General features: G+C 41.3%; 1 protein-coding gene and 1 long non-coding RNA gene across 4 annotated transcripts in view; one reads left to right on the plus strand and one right to left on the minus strand.

Annotated features, from left to right (window-relative positions):
- Nucleotides 1-23586, minus strand: part of unc5db (unc-5 netrin receptor Db) — a 185444-nt gene that overhangs the window by 76038 nt on the left and 85820 nt on the right. For all 3 annotated transcript variants that reach the window (XM_044362152.1, XM_044362146.1, XM_044362144.1), the window contains exon 3: nt 1017-1160. In XM_044362152.1, coding sequence (XP_044218087.1) covers nt 1017-1160 — 144 coding nt within the window. The remainder of the gene's footprint in view (nt 1-1016; nt 1161-23586) is intronic.
- Nucleotides 570-17342, plus strand: LOC122989467. Its single transcript, XR_006405075.1, has 3 exons — nt 570-583; nt 1088-1089; nt 17232-17342. It is a non-coding gene; the product is annotated as an uncharacterized LOC122989467 (long non-coding RNA).

Raw genomic sequence — 23586 nt, forward strand, 5'->3', positions numbered from 1 at the left:
TGCTGCAGCTATCCACTGAAAACCTTTCAATTGTCAGCGTTTCAGGTAAGCAGGAACGTGTCTTTGAATGGGTTTCATGTTCCAAAGCATCATGAGAGATTCCCTGCATATAAGGGATCTGAATACAGGAAGGAAACAGTTCAGCTGGCAGGTTGGTAAGTCATCGTCTCAACATCATCATCTGCACACATGTCTTCAAAGAGTTTGTTAAAGATGCTTTAGTCAAAGACGGTTCACTGGTTTGTAAGTTTCTGTCATTTTGAAAAGTCTTCTTCTGGCCATATTAACTCATCCTCAGCTCGGACAAAACATTGAATAGAGAATTGATTATTTCACCACTGATGTTCAGTTTCCTGACCAAAGCAAAAATAAAGATAAAAAGGGTCCAGTTGCCTCTTAGTTTGTTAAGAGTTAAATCATACAGATGGACTCTGTAAATAATCTGTCAGACAGCTTTGTTGACTTGTCATTCTGCATCATCAGAACACTAAACAGACAGTTTTCTGCATGTTGTACTTCATCTTTAATCTGCTCACAAGTTGGATGTGAGCAGTAATCAGGCCAATTCATTGAAGACTCATATGTTGCTGTCACTGAATCCTGCACCGTAATACTGTGAAGAACAACATGTCAGTTTGTGTGGAAGTGGAGCGAGACGTAAAGGAAGAATCAAACATTCTGAATGAACTGAGAGAAATGAAAACGTATCCTATCTATATTAATACACATAAGACTGAAATACAAGTTTCACCCACACATCATTGGTAGATACATACAGTATGATCAAAGAAGGCTACTAGTAGCTTTGAGGGGTCAAAACTCCAGAAATGCTTGAAGGATTAAGAGGTTTTTTTTGTTTTTATTACAAAAAAACATTTAAATAAGATATGAATAGTATGAAATGTTCTGTTCTCGGTCTCGTTATGAAGAGTTGTGACCACTTCAGACTATTTCCCTTCTCCATGCAGCCTAGAAGTATTTGCCTCTACTATCTGCGGAGGTGTTTCCATACTCACAGGCTATGCGGACAGTAGCCTTGCGACTCTTGGAGGTGCCCAGGTGGCTCCAGGCCACACAGAGGCACCAGTAGTCCTCTGGGCCGTGGAAATCCTCCACCTGCTGACGGGACACGTTGATCATCACCTCACGCACCTTCAGGCCTGGAACGACAGAAGAGATGAGACAGTTAGCTGCTATATATACAGAGAATATGTTACATACCTTGCAGTCAGAGTTCTGCTGCCCAGTATGAACCCAGTAGGGTTTCCAGTAGGGTTTCCAGCATTGTTTCCAGCAGGGTTCGGGCCATTTTGGGTCGAGTTCAGTTTTGATTATTCTCAAATGTAAGATAATAAGAAACGTGTCTCTGTCTTTGTCTTTCTAACTTCCAATTATCTGCATCCATGTGTGTCGTGTAATGCAAGCAGATACTCAGTCCCCACTGGAGAGCGGGAAGAGACGGAGCATGGCTAATGTGCTGCGTAGCCTGGCAATGAAATAAAACAAAAACTCACTAAAGGGCAGCTTATTAAATCATCAGTGTTTCAGGGAAAACATTACAACCTTGTAACAGTAGATAACAACCACGCTGGTTATGTAGAGCTGGCGATACTTTACATACCTTATCTGGCTTTAAACGGGAAAGTTTACCAAACTCAATGATGATGCAAGATGAATGATTTTTTATTCCTGAGAAAGTCTTTCTGTTGGATTAAAGCAACACATCACATTGTTTAAGAAAGTAACAACAGAAAAATATAGCCCAGTTATGCAGAAGCTCTCAGGAAGGGCTGACACACTTCCTGAATCCACCTCTCCGCTGAGCACTGGGAGCATCACTGAGGAAACTGGCAGAATCACAGTCCCTCAGGGCTTCTGTACTGTATGTTTTCAGTGCTCAAAGCCGCTAACAAGAAGGAAGCTAAATCAGCTGTAGCAGAATTAGCATTAATAATTTGGACTACACTTAACCGCTTCAAATAGCATATGTAGGCCAGCTGTGGAGGCGACATCAGAACAATATAGCACATTATTTAACACAAAAGGCCTGCGAACGCAACACGTTGCACAACGCTCTTATTATCTTGCATGCATTAGATGAAGAGAAAAAAAAAAAACACTCTCGATTTTTAAAAAAATCCTCTTAGGCAACACACTGCAAGCCCCCGGTTGAACATGTTCGTCACCCTGTCATATAGCTTCAGATCGGTATACAGCACCCATTTTTAATCTGAGTCATCGGCTTAGGGCCTGTCACATGTGTTTTCTCACTGCTCCTCAAGAGCCTCTGCAGCCTGCAGGCCTTATACCCACAGCTGGATTAAAGGCAAGAGATGTGCAATGTGCCGGGGACTGGAAAAGACCAATACCTACATACCCCCAACCCCATCCTATAAACCCCTCCATCCCTGACTCTTCTGGCTCTTGTGCATCCACTCTGATAAATAACACTTTAATCTGACATGCTCTTACTGAAGTCAAACAGTCTCATACTGCGGCTGCACAGCTTGTGAAGTGCTGAGCAGACTTCTGAATGAATACCAATTAAACCCCGAGTGAATGGCAGCGCACAATGGATCCATGCTGGCATTCGCAGTAAAATTAAGAAATGGAGAACATTTAGTGGCGGGCGGTATCCACTGTGCTGGCTATAAAGGACAACAATAGAAAAGTGAGACTCTTCCTTTTTGTCACACCGAGTTGTGAAGTTGTGAAGAGACTGTCTGATTAAAGGAAGATTAAATAAAATAAATACTGATAGAAATGAGGTCGTTAGTCTCAATATGGTGCACTGCGCCGTACTTGGTGACCGGGGTAGTTTAAATTGTGACTGACAGGCCTGGAGAGGAAAAAAGGCCATGTTTAAGAAGAGGAATAAACAAAGCAGCATCTCTATGGCTGCTGCTTCCTCGTGGCAGCCCCCGTAGAGAGTGAGACACAAACATAATTCATAATTTCTCGAGCAGCGGCAGAGAGCTGGCAAGTGACAGTGTGTGTGGGAAGAGAGACAGCAGAGAAAATAATGACTAATGACTTTCCATGATGCCCTAAAAAGTGTGAGCCTGTGTTTTAGAGGGGAAAAAAGAGAGAAAGAAGACAGACTGACTGTTGGCGAGAGAAGAAAAGGCGGCGGTAAGCTTTCACGACAGAGCAACACATTTCCTGGAGCCCAAAGTGGCGTGGACAGGTGGTTCGCCTGAGAGACGGAGATGAGTGCTGCCACTGTGTCATCTGTCAGCCCTATTTGTTTATCGGCAGAATACTGTTGACAGTGATCATTAGAGTAAACCACTTGATCTGTTCTCCTCCCCGATCCTCTCCTCTCTCCTCACAGTTTCCTGCGTCACTTCATCCAAAAAAAGGCTGAATCACACAGAGGAAGATTGGCAAGATGGCTGAAATAAGAAGTAGAGAGCCAGAGAAGAAGAGAGTGTCACTGCTGCAGCTTTGCCATAGTCTAGCTTATTAACTTGGATGTGGATGTGAATGACAAGCACTTCATTAAAAAGCTGCATTAGGATAATTTCAGGGTAAAAAGGTTTTAACTTCATGGGTTAGAATTCAGCAGAGAACTCTTCCATCTCTCTCTCTCTCTCGCCACATATTTCATATATTTCCTCGGGTTCTCGCCTGTTAACCGTCCAATAAAAGTAAAATGGGAGCGGGCTGGTGTGTCATAGATCAATATTAGACTTTTCAGAAAATGGCAATATCTGCCCAACGTACTGGCAAACCCAACATACTGATCCAGCGGCTCTGAACCACGGGGAGGCAGGAGGTGAGGATTAGACTTGAGAGGACATGCCCTCATTTTAAAGGTTGATGTTTGATTTAAATATCTGTTCAGATGTAATTATAGTAACTCACAAAATAAAGGTCTACATTAACCATATGAACCCTTTTACTCACAGTCACTAGATATCTCAGCCTCCTGCCTCCTCGGTGTTTGTTTTGACTTACTGGGTCAAAACTGTAATTACCAAAAAGAATAAATGTATATTACATCACATTAGTCTCCTCCAGTCAGAGTGAGTATTTAGTACCAACTGACGATGTTGGTGCAGTTAGTGTGTGGTGGGTGGGCACTAAAAGTAATAATAACATCAATTCCAACGTCAATTTTTGTTTTGTTTTGAGGTTTTTACATCATTCAGCAGCTTCCCAGCAGTATTCCATATATATTACAATCCTACATACGTATGTATGTCTGACGTAGGTTCCTGCATGATGATGTTATTACATATAAACCGATATAAAGCCCCTAACCCGCCTAGCCAGTAGCCACAGAGAGCTAACTGTTGCTGCTGCTCTGCTAAACATGCTAACAGACACACACACACACACACACACACACGTGGACGTAGGAAGCATTGAAAGCGTAGGTGGGACAATCTAACAGATGTAATTTCCTTCATTCTGCTGCCTTTTAACAGGTAGTTTGATACTTTTACTGCTCTGCTCTGCTAGCAAGAGAAGAATTATGGGTATATTTTGTAATTTCATCAAGAGGAAGTGGATGAAGATATTTGAAGATTTTAAAAAGCTAAAAGTAAAGAAATTGATTTGATGACTAATCCTGAGCCATCTTTAATAATAACCACTCCTTTATTTCAAATTGAGGATCTCTTTATGTGTGCATGTGATTGCTATTTCTGTGAAATGAATTTCTTTAATGTTATCACATCGATGAGTAAAGTGGAGAGGACAACTGTAGTCAGAGTGCCTCTATGCATTCTCTAATAAACTACATTCATCTTCCAGTCATTTCTACATTTCTACCCAGAAACACGCCACAGAAACATTTCATGACAAAAGACATCGATATAACAACCATCTGCCAGCTTTCATAAAAACAAATAGTCTTGAATTCATAAGTAGGTTTGAGGAGTGTGTGTGCGGGTAAATCCATCACTTGATAACATCATAATAGCTTTGTGGCCTCTGATCTATACTTTTTGGCTAAAAATACATATTTGCTAATATTTCAATTAGCAAATAACTTAAAACTCCAAATTCTCATGAAATATTGAAATGAATGTGACACAATTAATCACCAACAATAATTATTTATGTTTACATGCACAAAATATTTCAGATTTTGCCCTTATTACAAAAAAAAGACAATATTCCTACTAAGCTGTTTACATGACTAATGAAAATGAATATTCCACTAATATTCCCGTTTACATGCGGAGGGTTTTCAGGGGTTCCCTCTGCTCCGGTGGGAATCACCAGATCTCTGCAGGCAGTGAAGTAAACCAACGAGGAGAAAAACATTAATGAGCTGCTGCCTGATATTTACAAGTGATATTGATATGACTGAGTTCCAGGCACATCCAGTACGTATGTTGTCCCAGGCTGAGTGTTTTTGACCTTCATGGTCCATGGCATCATGTCAGGATAATAACCAATCCCCTCCGTCCCCGTCGTAGAGGAGGCGTGGTCTGTTTTTCCAGCTCTCCACTCTCCTCTCATCCCTCTCTTCTGTCTGCCTGCACGGGGGCACGTTACACCCCGTCATGCATTTTTCTCTAGATTTAAGGCACTAAAGTTACCATAATGCTTGGACGAGGACTGGGTCGGTCAGCTGAGCCCAATTTTTTTTATTGTTGTTTACATTTTGAGGAATTTGCAACATCAAAATTCTTTTATCCTGTTTGCACTGAAACCATGGAGACAACTCAGCCGGCCAGTTTATGACACAATTTGATGTTGTAAGATGTGAACTTATAAGGAGATGATTTATAAATGCACCTATTCTCAACGATTCCACTGACCAGCAGGATCTTTGACTGACTTGACTGAGTTATGACTGAGAAAAAGGACTGCAGCTCAAACAATATGAAAGATAAATAGTATATTCTTATTCAAACTACAGAAGAAGCCATTGTCAGGGTATGTGTCGGTGTTTTTGTCCAAATATGGATGCTAATGCTATTGGGATTCTGATAACAAATGTACTTAGAGAGGTAATAGGTTGATAGCTCATCATGGCGAAGCTTCCACCAGAACATTCTGTCAGACTGGGAGAGAAGCTCGGCTAAATGGATTTGTCTACATAACAAAAGGAAATAATCCTAACCATAAAAATGACAGCATTGGTAGTTTGAAGTGACCTATATTCAGGTTTATTAAAAAAGCAAATAATAGCTGTCGTCAGTAGAAAAGGCAGCAGTAGCTTGTTACACTGCTGTAAAAAGTGGAGGTTTGGGTGGATGGTTAATCTTCTACCCACAGTCACCATGTTTGTTTGTCATAACCATGGAGTCGATGTATCTCTAACCTTAATCATGAGAATGACCTTTTCTTAACTTAACTATGTAGTATCAGTTGTGTAAACTTAGCCAAACTTTATCCATTAGCATAGATAACAGCACAACGTTTATTATTCATATATTTATCATTTCGGATGGTGCTGTCAAATACCCAATTTTATCACTTAGCTAAGAGGACTTGCTGCACAAAGCAGCGATGAAAGGGACGTGAATGCAAGGAAAAGAAGCATGAAAAGACCAAGATGTACACAGAATTAAATCAAACTATCTGTACTAACTACAACGTGGTGGTGGATACAATCAGGATCATATACTATCATGGATGATTAGAGTTGGGTTCTAATAGTCTATGTTTGACCCTGTTCCTTTCAAATCTTTTACTTCTGTTGTTCACATGTGCCAGGTAGAAATCAACAATTCATAACTCATACTGGTTACCTCCTTTTCAGGTTAATTAGACTACTTCTCCTTCTCAGCCAATAAAAGCTGATTACAGAAAATGTAACATTTGTGTTTTAAACGTAGCACACACGCATTTGTCACTAGTCAGCCAACGTGGTTGTGTTGGTCACTCTGGCACGAACAGCACGCCCAAGCTGATCCCACAAGTGTTCACTGGGGTTGAGGTGAGGACTGCCGGCAGGCCGTTCCATCCTCTCCACTCCCACATTCTGGAGGTGGTCTCTGATAAACCCCACAAACCAACAGATGCTGGTTGAAGAATGGGACGCCATCCCACAGCAGAGTGTGACCAGGCTGGTGACCAGCATGAGGAGGAGGTGCCAGGCTGTTGTGGCTGTGTATGGTTCTTCCACACGCTACTGAGGCTCCTGTTTGTTAAATGAATAAATTGTTAAATGGCCAATATGTCTTGTTTCTTCAAACTTCAATCATCCAATCCACCAAACACAAACAAGAGTCAATGGCAGAATAAGCTGTTTGGCATTGGCAGAGAAGATTTGGCAAATTTTTCATGGGCGCAACCCACATACTCAGCTCCCACAAATGCATGTTGCTTACAAATTTAAAAGGGAAATAAACAGACTTTCCAACGGTATAAGATTTATTGGTAAGAAGCATCGTTACAACAAAGAAATTATCTACCAAACACTAATTTCCTTACTTTGTGTGCTATGTTTAGTTATTCAGGAAGTTACTTGATTAAGGTTGAAAGCTAAACAGATATCAGATATTTAGATTTATTTAGATTTCGATAAGGTCATCTAAAGGATTCTGATTCGATAAAGGGATTTGATCAAACCTAACCTCGAGTTGATAGACCACACTCTACACCAACTCATACAGCGATTTGCTTTACTGCAAAATACATCAATAAATAGTAAGTATCCCTGAGAGGATTTTCTAATTTTGTTGCAGCAGTAAGTCTGCTTTCATCGTTACGGCCTTAGCCTACTAATGCAGTGTATTACTGTATATCCTAGAAGCCTAGAACTGACATCACAATGGGTCCACTTGCTCTCCTGCTGCTTATCTACTGTATATTGTGTTTAGCAGTGTGCAGCAGCCGTGAAATACCAGCGGGCCCTCCAAGGCATAAATTAACTTGATATTCCTAACCATTGTCTTTTGATGATTTTATATTTGTGCACTGTGATTGTTGGTGAGGCTCATCATGCAGCGTCCAACAGAACTAAAACTAACCACCCTACTTATGTATAGAAGCCTTTAGTTCTATTATCATGACTCGGGTTCCTTTTTATTAGCTGGCGAGGGATAGGCGGGGTTTAATGTGGAGGGCCGATGCCACCTTCAGCCGTTTCCTCGCATGCCTTCGAAGCAGGGTGTGAAACTGCTGACTAACATCCAGCCAACTGCAAATAAATTATGACAGTAGCTGGTGAGTTGGTGTGCCTGACGGGTACAAACCATTGATCAGAGGCTCCTTTCTACTCCATAAACCTTTCTGGCTGGTTTCAAAGAAAAGACAGAAGGAAGCAGATGTTATTTTTTTATTCACCTGTCACTGTGGACAGCGGTGGATACAGAGTTAGCTTCTTCTCCCGATATATCCTGTGGTTATGTCATCAAAGATATAAATATTCACTATTAAGAGGACTCCCCCCCACTTTGGCATCCATATAAAATGGGCACAGATTTCTTATGATCCACAAACCACACAGGAATGTTACATGTTAAACCGGTTGTTACCACCATGTTTCTCTGATAAACACCAACTTTTACTTGTCTGGTTTTTGATGCCTTTCAGAGGCTGTGCAGATCCCCATTACTGATCCAAACAACACTCAATGGACAGGTGCTCTTATCTCCACTGGTTGTGGTGCTGTGCTGCATGCTAATAAAGCTTATCTAACTGAAATTGCAACAGTTTTATTTATCAAGACCTTGACACGTTGCTGCATGTGTTTCTAAAGATGTTTCTGATTTATAAGACCTGGTGTACAGTATATATCCTGTATGCTTTTTTTTGTGTCTATTCACTTAAAATGATATTATTTATAAAAATCTACATGTTGCAGTCCAACTGAAATCAAACCATTTATGATTTAATTGATTTTGAGCACATTCATGTTTGAAAGGTTATCATATTTTGAAAGCAGCAAAGCAGCTGACCTGCAGACTGAAACCATAGAAACAAACAACACCAGCATTTTACTTTAACTATGACCTGCTGGACCTTGAGTTATTTTTTAATGCAAACATAACTGCCTTCTCTGCCTATAGAAAGCAATGTATAGATAATCCATTTAATCTGTAATTGAAAAATGACATCTTCTTTAAAAACATGCTTAACTTCAAATAAAAAAAGATGCTCTGTTTACAAGGTAGTCAAAGAATAAATAATAGAAGGAAAAGTAATTACAGACCAACTCCACACAGAAAGAGCCTCTGGTAAATATAAAGTCTGGTTATACACTTATTAGTAGCACAATAAAACAGTTAAAATACCTTTTTAAGTCTTGATTTTTCACCTGGATTTCATAATGGACTTCTTTTCACCTAAATTGTAAATGTTTATACATTTCCCAGATTTACCAAATATAATAAAATACTGCTGCATGAAGTCAGAAAACTGCAGCCAGGACTCAAACATACACTGTAAATATATATATATATATATAAATCACACCAATATGCTACATATTTCACTATATCACAACTTTTGAGACAACCTTTAGCTGACTTTGTTTGTTGTTTGTTTGCAACTCAAGCATGAATGTGAATGAATGAATCAACTACTTTGATACGACAGAAACTTAAACATGTGAGTATCCTCAGACATGTTCTGGGAAAAAAAACTTCCATGATTCTGAAGCAGATTTATGGATGTTTATTTGTGAAGGACACCGGAGACGATAATATCCTTGCAAAGTGTAAGTCACATTGAATCTAAAAATATGTTTATCATGTCTATGTGTTCAGATTTGACTGAATAATGAAGGAATATGAATTGTGATGCAAACTGCAGCAATCGGTTGAAGTGTAATTGCCTGAGTGAGCCGTGTGTCACTGCTGCAGCTCCAGCTCAGGACTGTGCTGATTAGCAGCCAAACTATAATAACTAACGAACACCGGCATACACCTGTCTCACCTCAGGCACTATCTCGGCCTCCTGTTTGTCCCTACAACCCCCCCCCCCCCCCAACCCCTCTCAACTCTCCTGCGTCCCCTCGGGGAGGTGCGCCTCACAGGTTGAAAACCTCTGCACTATATGAACCTTTCCTCTCAGGAGTGGAAATGTAAGGTTTTATGAAGCGTAGTAAAGCCTGCTGCAGTTTGATCCCTCCATATTATTCTTTAGACGCTGCTCTCTCTCTTTGCACAGCAACGTGTTTAAAGGATCACTGCAGTTCATCACAAACTAGGTCTTATCAGCTCGTTCCTGCCATCGTTCCTGTCAGTGGGAACATGGAAACAACTCAGTGATTCACTTTGAAGGAACAATGTTAATGTTACTGATCAGAAAGATGGCAAATAAAATATGTTGCAGGTAGGCTGAGTGAAAATGTGTACATATCACTACTGAACTGGACTGCAAACAGAATCTTTACTATTAATTTCATGCAAGTCCACGGGGTATCTTCATATCATATTGTAGAACAGGACAGCTGGTCTCAGTCTTCAGTCTGACACATATAGAGAGAAAATCATTTACATTTACATTAATTCATATCCACAGGCAATTCAGAGCAGCCGGTTCACCTAACCTGCATGTCTCTGGACGTTGTGAGGAAACCAGAGCAGGAAGAGCACGCCAACGGCTGCGTTTGTGTCGAGAACAAAGGAGGCGGATGTTACACGCACACACGACAGTCCATGTACTTTACATACTCTACTAAACTGTTCTCACAATTATGTCGCGTTGACAAATGTAATGACTGTTCACATGTTCTGTGTGTGATTAGAAGTTTAGGCAAGAAAAACACTTTGATTAAAGATCCACACAAGACAAGTTTTAAGACATATATATATAAATACTCTACTTTGAATAATAATTTGTGTACAATTCCCTCATTAAAATCCTTTAAACGTTATCTTTTCCTTCTGCCTCATTAAAACATCCACTATCTTGTTAATTTCATTGGAAGATGTCTCTTACAACTGAAAGTCACTCATTCTAAAGTTCCTTCTTGGTGTGCGTGCACTGGAGGCTCCAAACTTCCACATCAGTTGTATACTGGACCATGATTGGCTCCAAACTGTTTGTGATGTCATGTGACTGGTTTAAACATGTCGCGTCTTTTTTCTGTATTAAACCAAGATCATCATCTTAAGTACTTAAATAGAACCATAGAGAAGTTTGTGTGTACTATTGTACTGCAGGATTTTGCTGGAAAACAAGTGAAATAAAAATCCTTCAAAATATATTTGTTGTTACAATTTAGTATATAAATGTTATTTCTAGGACAGAGGGGTCTAACATGAGACAGATCCATCTGCTTGGTATTGATCTCTAATGCTAGCATTTATACTCAAAACAAGACTTATCACACAAATATGCTGCTGTTAAACTTATTAACCGTATCAATGGATAAATAAATACAAACACTGCATGCAAACTTTTGGTTGAGTGAGTGTCTGCTGTCAGTCTGCCTGGTGACGGCAGTCTGTCCTCTCAGCTCTGCAGGAGCTGCAGCTGACAGACGAGACGCTGGACGCAGGTCCAGTGGGATGTGGGGGGGCTGCAGAGAGACAGACAGTGTGGATGGACTGTCGTGCTCACATGAGACAACATTTTTTTCTGCTCATATTAATGTGAGAGGAACAGAAGTGACTCTACAGCTGATGCTCTGGATTAGCCCAGTAGTTAGTGTTGTCACTTTCATGAATTTGGGGAGTTGGAGCTTCTGAAGGAGCACTGAAGGGAGGCTGCTTAGTTCAAATGTCAACAATCTTTCTCCAGGATCACTGGCATCATTAGATATATACTTTATACCTGGAAGAGAGCATGTTTTCTCCCGTTCTCACACTAGTCCTGTTGCAAGTGTTTCTTGCAATCAAATTCGCTACAGTAGGTTTTCATCCTGCAGCTCTGAGGTTCAACAGAAGCTCCTTATATGGAGCTCCTCTCCTATATGATTCTAAAGCACCTTTTTATCCAAGAAGATTTCACCTGTGAATAAAGTTTTCTGAGGAGAAACCATCCATGTGCAAGCCTCATCTCCACTTTTAGCCAACGTGCTTCATCAGTGGAAAATATCTTGATACTGACAGGCCTGTCTGACAAAGGCTAATAATAACCAATAATCATTCTGTTTCATCTGTCTAGCCCATGCGCTTGCTTGCACTTGTGAGCCACCCACATGCTGTAAGAGCCACAGCAGAATTCTTTACTGAAGACACTGCACTTTAGATCTCAGAACAGCATTAGTACATTAGCATCATCCTCCATGAGGGTCTCATTATGTCCACTCCGGCTCGCCAACCGAGGCCGGTTACTACACCAGGACTTAATGCTGACAGAAGAATCCTGCAGGTACTGTTCTGAAAACTCTCCCAAGCACTTAAGGTATTGAGGCTTTGTTTAAAATGAATCCCCAAATTAGCCACCATTTCACTCTGCCCACATTCATATTGCATGCCAGCAAAACTGGCTCGCACACAAGAACCCTCGCAAACACGTACGCACATGTGCACAGAGCCATTAGAGTCTATTTCAACTATCTTTTGGGGGGAAGGATATTTGATAGCACACCATTTTTTATTCCTCCCAGAAAAGTGGAACTTTTATCTCCCAACTCCATTAGGCCCCGTGCCCACTTCTGAGCTCTGTAATCAGACAGTCCCAACCCACAGCCGTGTCTCCTTCAAATGATACCCAATTTCAAGCCTGCAAAACGTGAAATGAAGCCTGACCAACCCCAAAACATACTGCTAACAAGTGACACATCTTGCAATGTTATGAGCCTCTGAAAACAACAGTGACCCTGTATCGCCATGGTGGGAAACATCAGCAATTACAACTACAGTGGCTCATAAAAGAAGAAGAAGTTGTTTTGTATTTTCTGAGTACGTTGTGTGTGGAGGGAAAGGGGGGGTGTTTATTTTATGTTTCCACATTCATTACTTTACTGTTCTGCTTCAGGTTGCATCTAAAATGTGTTTTACTTCACCATATTGAGCACATTAATTCTAATCATTAGAACTACACTCCTTTGTGTTTTAGAGCAAAGTTTGTCTAAATTACTGTATTACTTTCAGTTTCCTCACAACTGCAAGTCATTCTGTTACAGTGACGCAGCACTGCTAAATGAGGAGGGAGGAAAACAATGTACCTACGGGGGTACTGGGGGATGACTCGGCTCCAACAAGGTTGTGCTTGACTGTCTGGAACGGGATCCTCAGGATTGCACCTCTGCTTTATGCGAATGACGTGGTCCTGCTGGCTACATCAGACCGTGACCTCCGGTGCACACCGGAGCAGCTTCCAACCGAGTGTGAAGCAGCAGGGATCAGGGTTAGCACCTCCAAGACTTTGTCCACACTAAACAGGTTCAATTTGTAAAAAAACACCTTTTTCTCTCCATCGTCCAGACTGAAACGGTGTTTTGCTGTCTTCTCCCAAAACGGTCTCCAGACTGTAAAACATTACGTGTGTGCAGGAAGCAAATATTTAATATTACTAAACATAGAAACATGGGACTCTACCAGGTAACGTACCAGTCCTATAGCTTGATGTTATGGACATCAGTTTGAATTATTTCACTTTTGGCTAAAATAACAATAGATAAATAATAAAATAAAAATACCCATGAGCCTCAGCCACCATTGCTGTGTAGAAGAAGACCATCATTAGTAAAGAATTCAAAAGGCTTCTCAACACCACAATCAAACTTCCACCCATTGTTAGTGACGCACATGATACAACTTAAAGCTGCGAGATTGGATATTTCTTGCTGAAATGCATCTTGGGAGTTGTAGTTCACTTCTACCCCAAAGATCTTATATCCAGTCTTGTACCTTTGACTCTTAATCAAAGAACCAGATATTTTCTGACACAGTTGTTCATCTTTTGGTCCAAACTGTGAGTCAGGTAATATTGTCTATGAGGTAAATGAAAGGGATTTTTACTTCTATTAGCAGGGGTGCCTGGAATAGCTACTCCCACTTTCCCCTTTTCTCCTGAGAGCATAGTGAGTACGGGTGAGTAAGAACAATGAAAGCTAATGTTGATATTTTATCATAATGTAGAGGTATAATGCTACAGATGAAACAGCAAATAACAAGCATGGTTAGAAATACACTGAAGTGTAAATGGGACAAATGGTGTCACAGACACCCTGGTAGCCTGGTGATCAGGTTCAGGCGTTGGTTGGATTCCAGCTGAGGACCTGTGTTGTATGTCATACGCCCGCCCCTCTCTGCACTCTTAACTATCCAATAAAGGCAAAAATGCACAAAAAATGAACCTTCCGAGCCTCAATTTTCCTGCAGAAATCATGAAGTGCTGAGCGGCTCCTGAAGTCATTCTGCATCCTCACTTTCACTGGTACAGTAAGTGTCGCTGAGCAGCTTCCCGAGAGTCAAAATTGGATATAAAAACACTAGCGCATGCATCGATACTCCTGTGACGGCTCAGGTATTAAACCTGAATCCGCTGACTCATCAGCAGTGACAAAGGGCTCCTTTCTCTATCGTAAAAAAAAAAAAAAAGAAAAAATGAAAAAACCTTTATAGCCTAGTCCTCAGCCCTGGCAGCAAGCATGCGGTGAGGCTAAATAAAATCATCTCTAGGAAAAAGAGAAGTTATAACCCGTCCTTTCCCCCCAGGAGTCTATAGTGCTGGTAAAGGTGGGGGTGTGTAAGGTGTATTGTCCGGGCCACATTCGGTTAACAACCCCATTAACTGGCTCACAAAGCAACCCCGGGGCAACGATAACATCAATCCTGGCTTTAGAGGCCATTACGCCTCAGCCCGAGATATACGCGCTGTGCTGGAAAAGTGAGGTGAGACGGCGGCAGCGGCGCAGTAGCTAGAAGGGTGGTAAGGTGTCACCGCCCGTTTGTCAAGCCCAACCCTCTGTCCGGCCAGCAACCCCAGCCTGACCACACACACACACACACACACACACACACACACACACACACACACACACACACAGCGACAACACTTCAACAAGCCCCCCTGGGCTGCTTGGCAGGTGAAGACTGAGGCCGTTTATCTGCTTTAGTCAGGCCTTCATACTCCACACACACACACACACACACACACACACACACACACAAACCAACAAATACATTAACTCCATATTTATATCTTCTAAACTATGCAAAGACACACACTGTAAACACCATAGAAACAGAGATATATGCACTAACACACATGCATGAATACGTGCAAACACACAACCCGTCGCAAACACATTCAAACATCACGTGCACACACACACACTATACACACCCATCATACACACAAACATCGCCTCATTGTGTACACATGCGAACATGCAATACCAATACAAACAGTACAAATAACAAATTATACACATACCCAGATGGCCGATCTACACACATAACGCACACTGACTCATGCAAACACGTACCCCTCATGACAATATATACACACAGATGAATACGTACCACCTACGTCCACACACACACACACACACACACACACACGATATGTATAAAAGCGAGAGCTTTGTCTGCTTGCTGCTCACCGATGATAACATTCACACTCTACAGATGCAGGAATGAAAGGTCAATGATTTTTTTTTTCTCTTTCCTTCTGCTCCATGGGTAACTATTGAACAACGTGGTTCTATACAGAAACATGTTTGTGCGCAACTCAAAGTGCTTAATAGCCAGATTCCTCCAAGGGAGGCTTAACTGCCTCAATTAAAATCACATAAAGGAGAACGTGTGAGTCCTAATAGCATAAACACGTCTCCTCTTATAGAACAAACAAGGATAAAGAGTTCCCCCCTGATAGAGCCAGGTGGATGCTGATTTCCTCTCACACTCCCAGGTTGGAGGCAGTAATCACTATTAGGAAAGTGCCAAAAGAGGCGGCACCGATGAGTGACGGCTCCCCCCGCCGTCCTGGACATATGGGTGGGAGGAGACTGGTTTACACCCAGCACCCAGGGGATCAGTCAGCTCTCCCAGCGGGCGCCTGGCTGAGCGTCTCCCAGATTTGGTGAGACAGGGAGGCTTTCATGGCAACAGCGCGAGGAAGCGCTGAGGGCTTCTCCACAATAGGAAATAGGACAGAGTTTACTTCAGGGGACGGAGCTGAGAAAAACCCACCTACACTCAGTTGTACTAATCTTCTGGGGCTGACATGAATCTTAATCATGTGAAATTCTTGCTTTGCGTTACAGTGAAAAGCATCAAAAAGAGTTTTGTGAGATTAGGATATTAAGGATTCGTTCACTTTTACCTTGCATGTGTTGATCAGAAACTGAAGCGTTTTATGTAACACATAATCAGTGTCCTTGTTTAAGCTGTTTCCATGTATAACAGAAGAAAGTTGTACTAATATTTCCTCAGTCTAATGATCACATTCACTGCTGAACCAACGAAGACACCCAAAGCTGCAGCTCTATGAAGCCTTCTAGTGTCTTTAAGAGCATTGTTTCTGTTTTCCAGCTCAGTCACAGCACTCACATCAACACTGTATGCTACCTGCCAGCCACTAGCTGGTGAACACAGCTACGTACTTTCTCTCAGAAGGTGGTGAAGACCAAAGCAAAGCTTGGGAGGGAAGGAGGAAGTAGACAGCAGATAGCGGGAGACATACACAAACAGTTAGCGAGCTACAGCTCAAAGTCACACCAATAACTGTGGAGAATCACTAAGGATGAAAAATAGTGCAACACCACCTCTGCTGCTGTTAGCTTATTAAGGTGGGCAGTGTCAATGTTTGCAAAAATGAGTATTTCTCTTTAGCAAGCATTGTATTAAATAGCAATCCTACTATGTATGCAACTACCACATATTAGCTTGTAACTGTAAGCATGGAGGCCAGAATCACAGAGTCTGTGATAAGGATCTTTTCCTCCATATATATTTGTTTCTGCAGATAAAGAGAAAACATGGCCTAGCAATAGATCTTTGTTTAGCAGTATTTTGTAACCTGCTGAGGTTCATGCACGTTCTGGCCAACGGTGCAGCTGAGGCCTGTACCCGTGAGACCTGCGCTACTTTTATTAGAAAGGAAATGGAAAATGAGACGTGAAGTTTGTTTTCATTTACATAAAATTAAACTGTGTCAACTCTACCTCTCACCTTTCTCATATTGCAGGTCTATCCCATGTTACCTGGTATCCAACAATGCCTTGAGAAGCGAATCACAACTACCACAGCTTGAGGCTGAAGCCGATGCAAGTATCACTGCGACGCACCAACAGCCGCTAAACGCTGGCCTCAAAGAGTCCCTGACGAGTCATTATGGTCTCAATCACTAAATTCAGGCCCTCTAATAAGTGCTGGTGATCATTTTGGAAATGATTGCTCCGTTAATACAATCTGAAGGCTTTGATGTCTGCCATGTGGGTGTTGATTGACAGTTGCTGCTCTCCCCTGCTCCTGGACTCACAATGAGTCGCACTATTGTTGCATTATTTCAGTAAGTTTAACTGTACTTGATTATGATACCTGCCCTGTTAGCATGATTAAGCTACAGTAGCTAATGTTAGGCCAGATGTGCAGTGCTTGGTGTTAGCTTGGGTCCAAGGTGGCGGGTGTGTTTCCAGAGCACTCTTTATTCAGAAGGTCCTGGCTCCAAATGGAAAAGATGGCACCGACCATAAGCTGCAACTCTGGGCTTCAAACTGGATCCAAAGCAAACCAGCATGTGACGTCACACCTCGCTACATCCAGCTTTATAAACAGGATCTGGTTTGAACACACCATTACTGTATTACTGTAATATTCAACCAGTATGACCGGGTTTTGCCAGCGGATACCAGTAACTGTGGAGTGACCCTGAAGAATTCTGTACATTTTTTTTTTTTTTTAGCAGATTTCATTCTTGTGATCACCATGGGGACACTTGAACTCCCAGATGAATGCCAGACTAATGAAATTCTTTAGCTGCAGCTCCTTATGGCAGGGTGAGGCAGATTCCATTACAGGCTTTACAGACTGACACCCCAAACACTGTTGAGTCAAATCCTAATCCCATATTGGTCTAAGCCTTGGTAATATTCTTTTCATACTGTATAGCTCCCTTCATATTTCTCTCACCCTCATGTCTCAGATATATATCAGAGGAGTTATTAGTAGAGTAGAAGGCATGACGGGCTAAAAATCAGACAACTGTACCAACTTATCCAAGCTTCAATAGAGGGATTCACTTGCCTAATAACGTGTCCAAACAGCCCTCTGATGAAGTGTCTTGTATCACACGCATCATAAATACTCTAAATGTGACTTCAATGAAAGCAGTCGTCACAGTTTTTATTCCCAAACATCAGAAAAGAAACAAGCAGGAAATCGTTTGAAATCTGCTCCTGTTTGCCTTATTATGCAGACTTATTATTATGCAGACTTAAAACATAAAAGATGTGAACTTAATAATATTCAAATGCAGCAGCAGCACCAGTTAATGACTAAATACATATAGCGGAGACCGTATTAATGTGTTACGGGATCCCTTTCAACCCCCATTATACACGGCAGCTTTATGATTTCCTTTGACACTTAGAAACCAACCTGTACTCAAACAGTATGCTGTAACCAAAGGTACCATATAAGATCAAATATAGGCTTATAACTAGATTTTAGGCCATCTATAAGACCATGATATTAGGTATTACTGAAGGACTGTACTGTACTGTGGTACAAATTTCCACAACAAATCTTCAATTAATCAAATTATGTACAACCAATTGACCAATTAACTAGCAGGACGGATATACCGGCTGACTTTAGCTTATCTCATGTCAGCTGATAAGTTCCTTAAGTAAAGGAATTGCAGTACAGACATGCCAGACTGTTTTTCTCTAAAATATCAATATCAGTATGGGCTTTATAATTCCAGTATCAGTCAGGCTGTAGTTGACCCCTGGGGGCCTGGGCCATCTAGATGGCTTGTAATTCAGCCTTTCTGGGAGCACTGGTGGACATCTGACAGATATTTCATTATGTTAGACATCAGCTGAGTTTTTGTCATTATTTAGTGCACAATGCATTTCCATCACAATTTAAATAACATCTTCTTAGATATGAAACTTTCAGCTTCAAGTCTGCATAAAACCTTTTTCTGGAAATTGTATCTAATTTCCCCATTGCCGGTCAGCTTTTATACTTCAATACTTAGTTAGCATGAAAATAGGTGGATGGAATCTTTTTAATGAGAAGAAGAAATTTAGTTGTGACGCCATCAGAATATTCTCATAATTGCATTGAGCTGCATTGGGTATTGCCGGCCAAGTAGCCCCTGAGAATAAAGGAAGTTATCTTGATTATTATTTCTGTTTCTGCATCTGAGTCTTCTCACTACTTTTTAAAGCTGAGGTAATGTGTCTAAGTGACCTGGTGAGAACTCTATCACTAAGAAAGAGTACAATTAAATCGTATTCCCTGGTGTCTGCAGGAAAGTGTTGAAATTCAGGTTAATGTGCCATGATTGGCCAGAACAGACCAGTCACATCTTAAAGGAAAAATCCACCCTGCTGTCCTCTCACACTGTTATATATCATCAGTCTGTGGTACTGTTGAGTGCATTCCAGAGATATTTTGTGCTAAAATGTCTTTGATACCCCCATTGACCCTTAAACTTACCTTATCTACTTCTACTTCACTTCTCCATCTCCCAGAATGCCTTTCAACAACGAGTGTGAGCTTTTGCCTTCGGTCTCAGAAGGGTTTGTGAGCAAATAAATGTATTGTAGCTCACACTCACGACCACTTTGTGAACACTTGGGTGTGTCTGCAGACAGGCAGGCCCTTGCTCAAAATGCCAATTGCCTCGTGGCTGTATTGTATTCTGGTCCAGTGAGGCCACTGTGGGTGGAGGGAAAGGTATCTCTTTTTCTCTATGATGGATTTCTGCCTGTATGATTGTTGATCTTTGGTCCAAAATATCTAAAAAGGAGACATTGGGAGAATCACGAGCAAAAATTTAGAAGTTGGATGTGTCCTTTTAATCTCTAATGACATTCAGCCAAATGTCACATTCAAATGAACTTGCTGAAATTTCATCTGCAAACAGCTGCTGACAATGTTTTATTGTTTTTTTGATTTGAAGATGGGACTGGAATAATCTATAAAAACATCCAATCAAAATCCATGCACGCTCATTGCTGGATTGCCTGTGTTCAGATGTCGTACAGTACACGGTGCAGATATACAGAGTCCTCCCTGAGCGTCTGCTGCCAGGGAACTCAAGGGCATTGTCAGCTTTATCAGCGCCTAGTGATTCATCAGGCTAGTTGGTAAATAAGAGATTCTATCAGGTGCTCCTGGTGGCATTGAGGGCCCGTGTCCTAATCAATAACATTCCAATTCTTCACTGATCTCCTCCTCTGATTAGCCGGACTAATCCAATACACAATGTTGCTGTCTATTACTGAGTCAGGACAAAGCCTTCCCGTTAAGACTGCCCTTATCTGTGGTTTTTGCATTTACCAGTGAGGCGGGCCTATGCCAGGGGCTGCAGCGAGGACATCCTCACGCTCCTCTAATTGCTAATCCACTCGGGCCAGTTGATAGCGAGGAGATTTCACCTGGCCTGGCAGTGCCACAGGCAGTTAAGTGCGGTGATTGTAGCGAGAGGTAACCGCTTGGTGCACGGAGACGGTAAGTTGAGGTAAAATAGCTTGTAATTTTTCAACTCCCCTCAATGGGACTGAGATATAGTGGAGTGTCACGGATAATGAAGCAAGTTAAGAAAAGGAGGGGTGGGGGGTGCTGTCAGTCAGTAACGAGCAGCGATGGCAACAGGCACTTACTGACGTGGGAATGCTGATGAACAAGCCAAGGCTAATTTAAGTTAATGAATATGAAATATGCATCAAATTTCCCTTTCAAAATGATCTGCAATGTGCATAACTGATGGAAGAGGAAATGAATCTGCATTAGCTAGTCAGCGTTAAATATCTAGAGGCTGATTAGACGATGGATGTGGTTCTTAAATGATCACGTTACACATATTAGTCCATAGACCCCAAATTATACAGTCCACAGTCTAGGTAGGGGAGATAACTATTAGTGTTTTAAGGACCACCTCATTTAGATCATCTCTGTGAATTAAACTGGAATCAGATTAAAGCCTCTACATGAACTTTCACTAATGTGTGATTTGGTGTCCCTAGTGGTCACATTAAAAAAGACACTCAAAGACAGCAGCACACACCATTAACCCATTAACCCATTAACTCATTAACCCATTAACCTGATCCAAGAACAAGAACATAGATAGCACCACGTCTCACCAGCAAACAAAACTTTGTGACATCAGAATAACTTGAAAGATGCAATAATCACACTGAAAAAAAAATTCCACAAAGGGGATTTAAAGTATTCAAAATCACTAACCCCAGTCTGATTTTTATGCCTCCACAGTCGTATATAGTACCCCCCCCCCCCCCTCACCTCAAGGACCTTTTGGAATCCTACTTTATAGACCCTCTAAACTGGAGCCATTATTGTGAACCAGTGTTTTCAAGCATCATATATAATAATATGGACAATGGGGGCGGCTGTGGCTCAGGAGATGGAGTGGGTTGTCCACTAATTGGAAAATTGGTGGTTCAATTCCCAGCTCCTCCACTCCACATGTCAAAGTGTCCTTGGGCAAGATACTGAACACCAAACTGCTCCTGATGGCTGCGCCATTGATCTAAAAAATCTAAAATACAAAAACAAACTACACACAGGAGCTTTAAGCCCCCCTGCACTCAAAAATGTTTTTCTTCTTGTTCCTACAGTTGAATGTTTAAGCTTCACTGTGCAGAATGATGTATGTGCAGAGTTTCATCTGCTGAAGATGGAAAGTTTCTCTGCGCTCACTGAAAATTGATTTGCGCCTACGAGAATGATTTGTGATCACAACCAGTTTTGAGGTCAATCGTGGTCCAATATTCAACTAGTGTGATGTGGAAACTTGAAACCTCCAGTGCACAAACACTGAGAATGGACTTTGAAGTGAAGTAGGAGACATCTTGTGTCCAACTTCTGAGATGAAATATATTTACATATTTATTCCTTCTGGAATTTTTAATGTGGAAGGAGGAATAGATGCCATTTTAAGGATTTTAGTGTAGTAACTTTATACATTACTGTTCCAAGCAGAGTATTTGTATATGTCTTCAAACATGTGTAGAGATGATCTGTAAATTATTCATTAGGTTTTTTTTTTTTGTCCTCTGAAGCCATCTCATGGACCTCCCTGAATCCCACTTTATGTCATAACTAATTGTACCATCAATTTACATGTATCCGTTGCATCAATAGAACAGCTGTTCGTTAGAAAAAACACTGAAGGTGATTTTGCTATGTTGTTCTCACATGCATCGAGTCAACAGGTGTCCCTGAAACTATTTCACTGTGTGTAACAGACCTTAACAATCTGATTTTCTGTGGCTCGAGGCTGCTTATATATCGTAATTGAAAACAAAATGCTGAATTTATTGTTTGCTCAGGATGCAAAGCACTGTAAGCGCTCAGTAATTTCAGTATTAGTCATGCGCCCTTAGGTTGCACACTTTCACCAACAACATATAAATATCTACCCATTATGTGGTTTTAAAGCGACAAAATACATCTTCATAGTGTTAGTCCCTCCTCCCTCCCCTCCGCTGCTCAGGTTTACGCCCCAGCTCCTGTCACTCATCTTAAAACAGCATCCAGCCCGAGGTGAAGGTACGCCTGTGGTCATTTAAAAAGAAAAGTCCCACCCTTGGGCGAGCTTCTGTTTCACCATGTAGTTTTCTAAAGAAGCATGGTATCAGGCTATTCTATTCTGCTCATACTCTAACCTCAGTGAATATCTGTTACTGTAGTATTCTGTGTTTAATCATGTGATAACATCTATCGGCATGACAATGATTATTTGGAGCATTTGACACTCAGTTTTTGTCCCATTCTACTTTGGCTGTATTTATTAATAATAATGTCATTAAAGCACCTTCATCGTCTAACAACAGACCTTTTTTCATGGCCGGGAAAAGCTCAGGTGTAATAATATTAACAACGGCTCTGTTCCATTAAGTGTTACAGTAGCAGTATGTAAAATACATGGCCTTGGGGAACTGGTATACCTACCTAAATGGAATGCAGCAATTATTAATGTTATGAATTAGACAAGACACAGTAAAACGTCTACTGTGACTGTAGACTGTTGTAATTATTCTGAAACTTTTGAAGCTACATGCTTCCTTCCTGAGTTTCATGTGGTGCTATAGAGTCAATGTATGGACTGTCCACTGGGAAACATGTTTGCTGTACTATGTTGAGAGAGAAGTTTAATTACAGCACTTGAACAAAGAGCCACAAGGGCATCACAGCAGGATCTAAAAAACAAAGGATCAGGTTTGAGGTTGAATACTGGAGAGGAACTGTGACACATCGCAGCTGTCAAATAAACTGCTGGCCGATGCAACTTATTAATACTCAGAACGAGCAGTTTATTAACTTTACAACACTATAGCATGAGCTTCCTCACTCACTGTGCATCACAGCGTAGCTCTCAGATTGGTTACACGGCGTGTCCGTCTACTTGTATTAACCAATACCTTGACATCTCCCCCTCAGATGATCCTCCCTCTGGATCACAGGGTTACAAACAAACTAGAACTCTTTACTCTAGACTTGTGACATACTGATCATTAATGTGTTAAGGCATCATACATATCATAAACATCACATTTTCTAACTTAAACCG

The sequence above is a fragment of the Thunnus albacares genome, chromosome 2 (assembly GCF_914725855.1).
Source record: "Thunnus albacares chromosome 2, fThuAlb1.1, whole genome shotgun sequence".
Lineage (NCBI taxonomy): Eukaryota > Metazoa > Chordata > Actinopteri > Scombriformes > Scombridae > Thunnus > Thunnus albacares.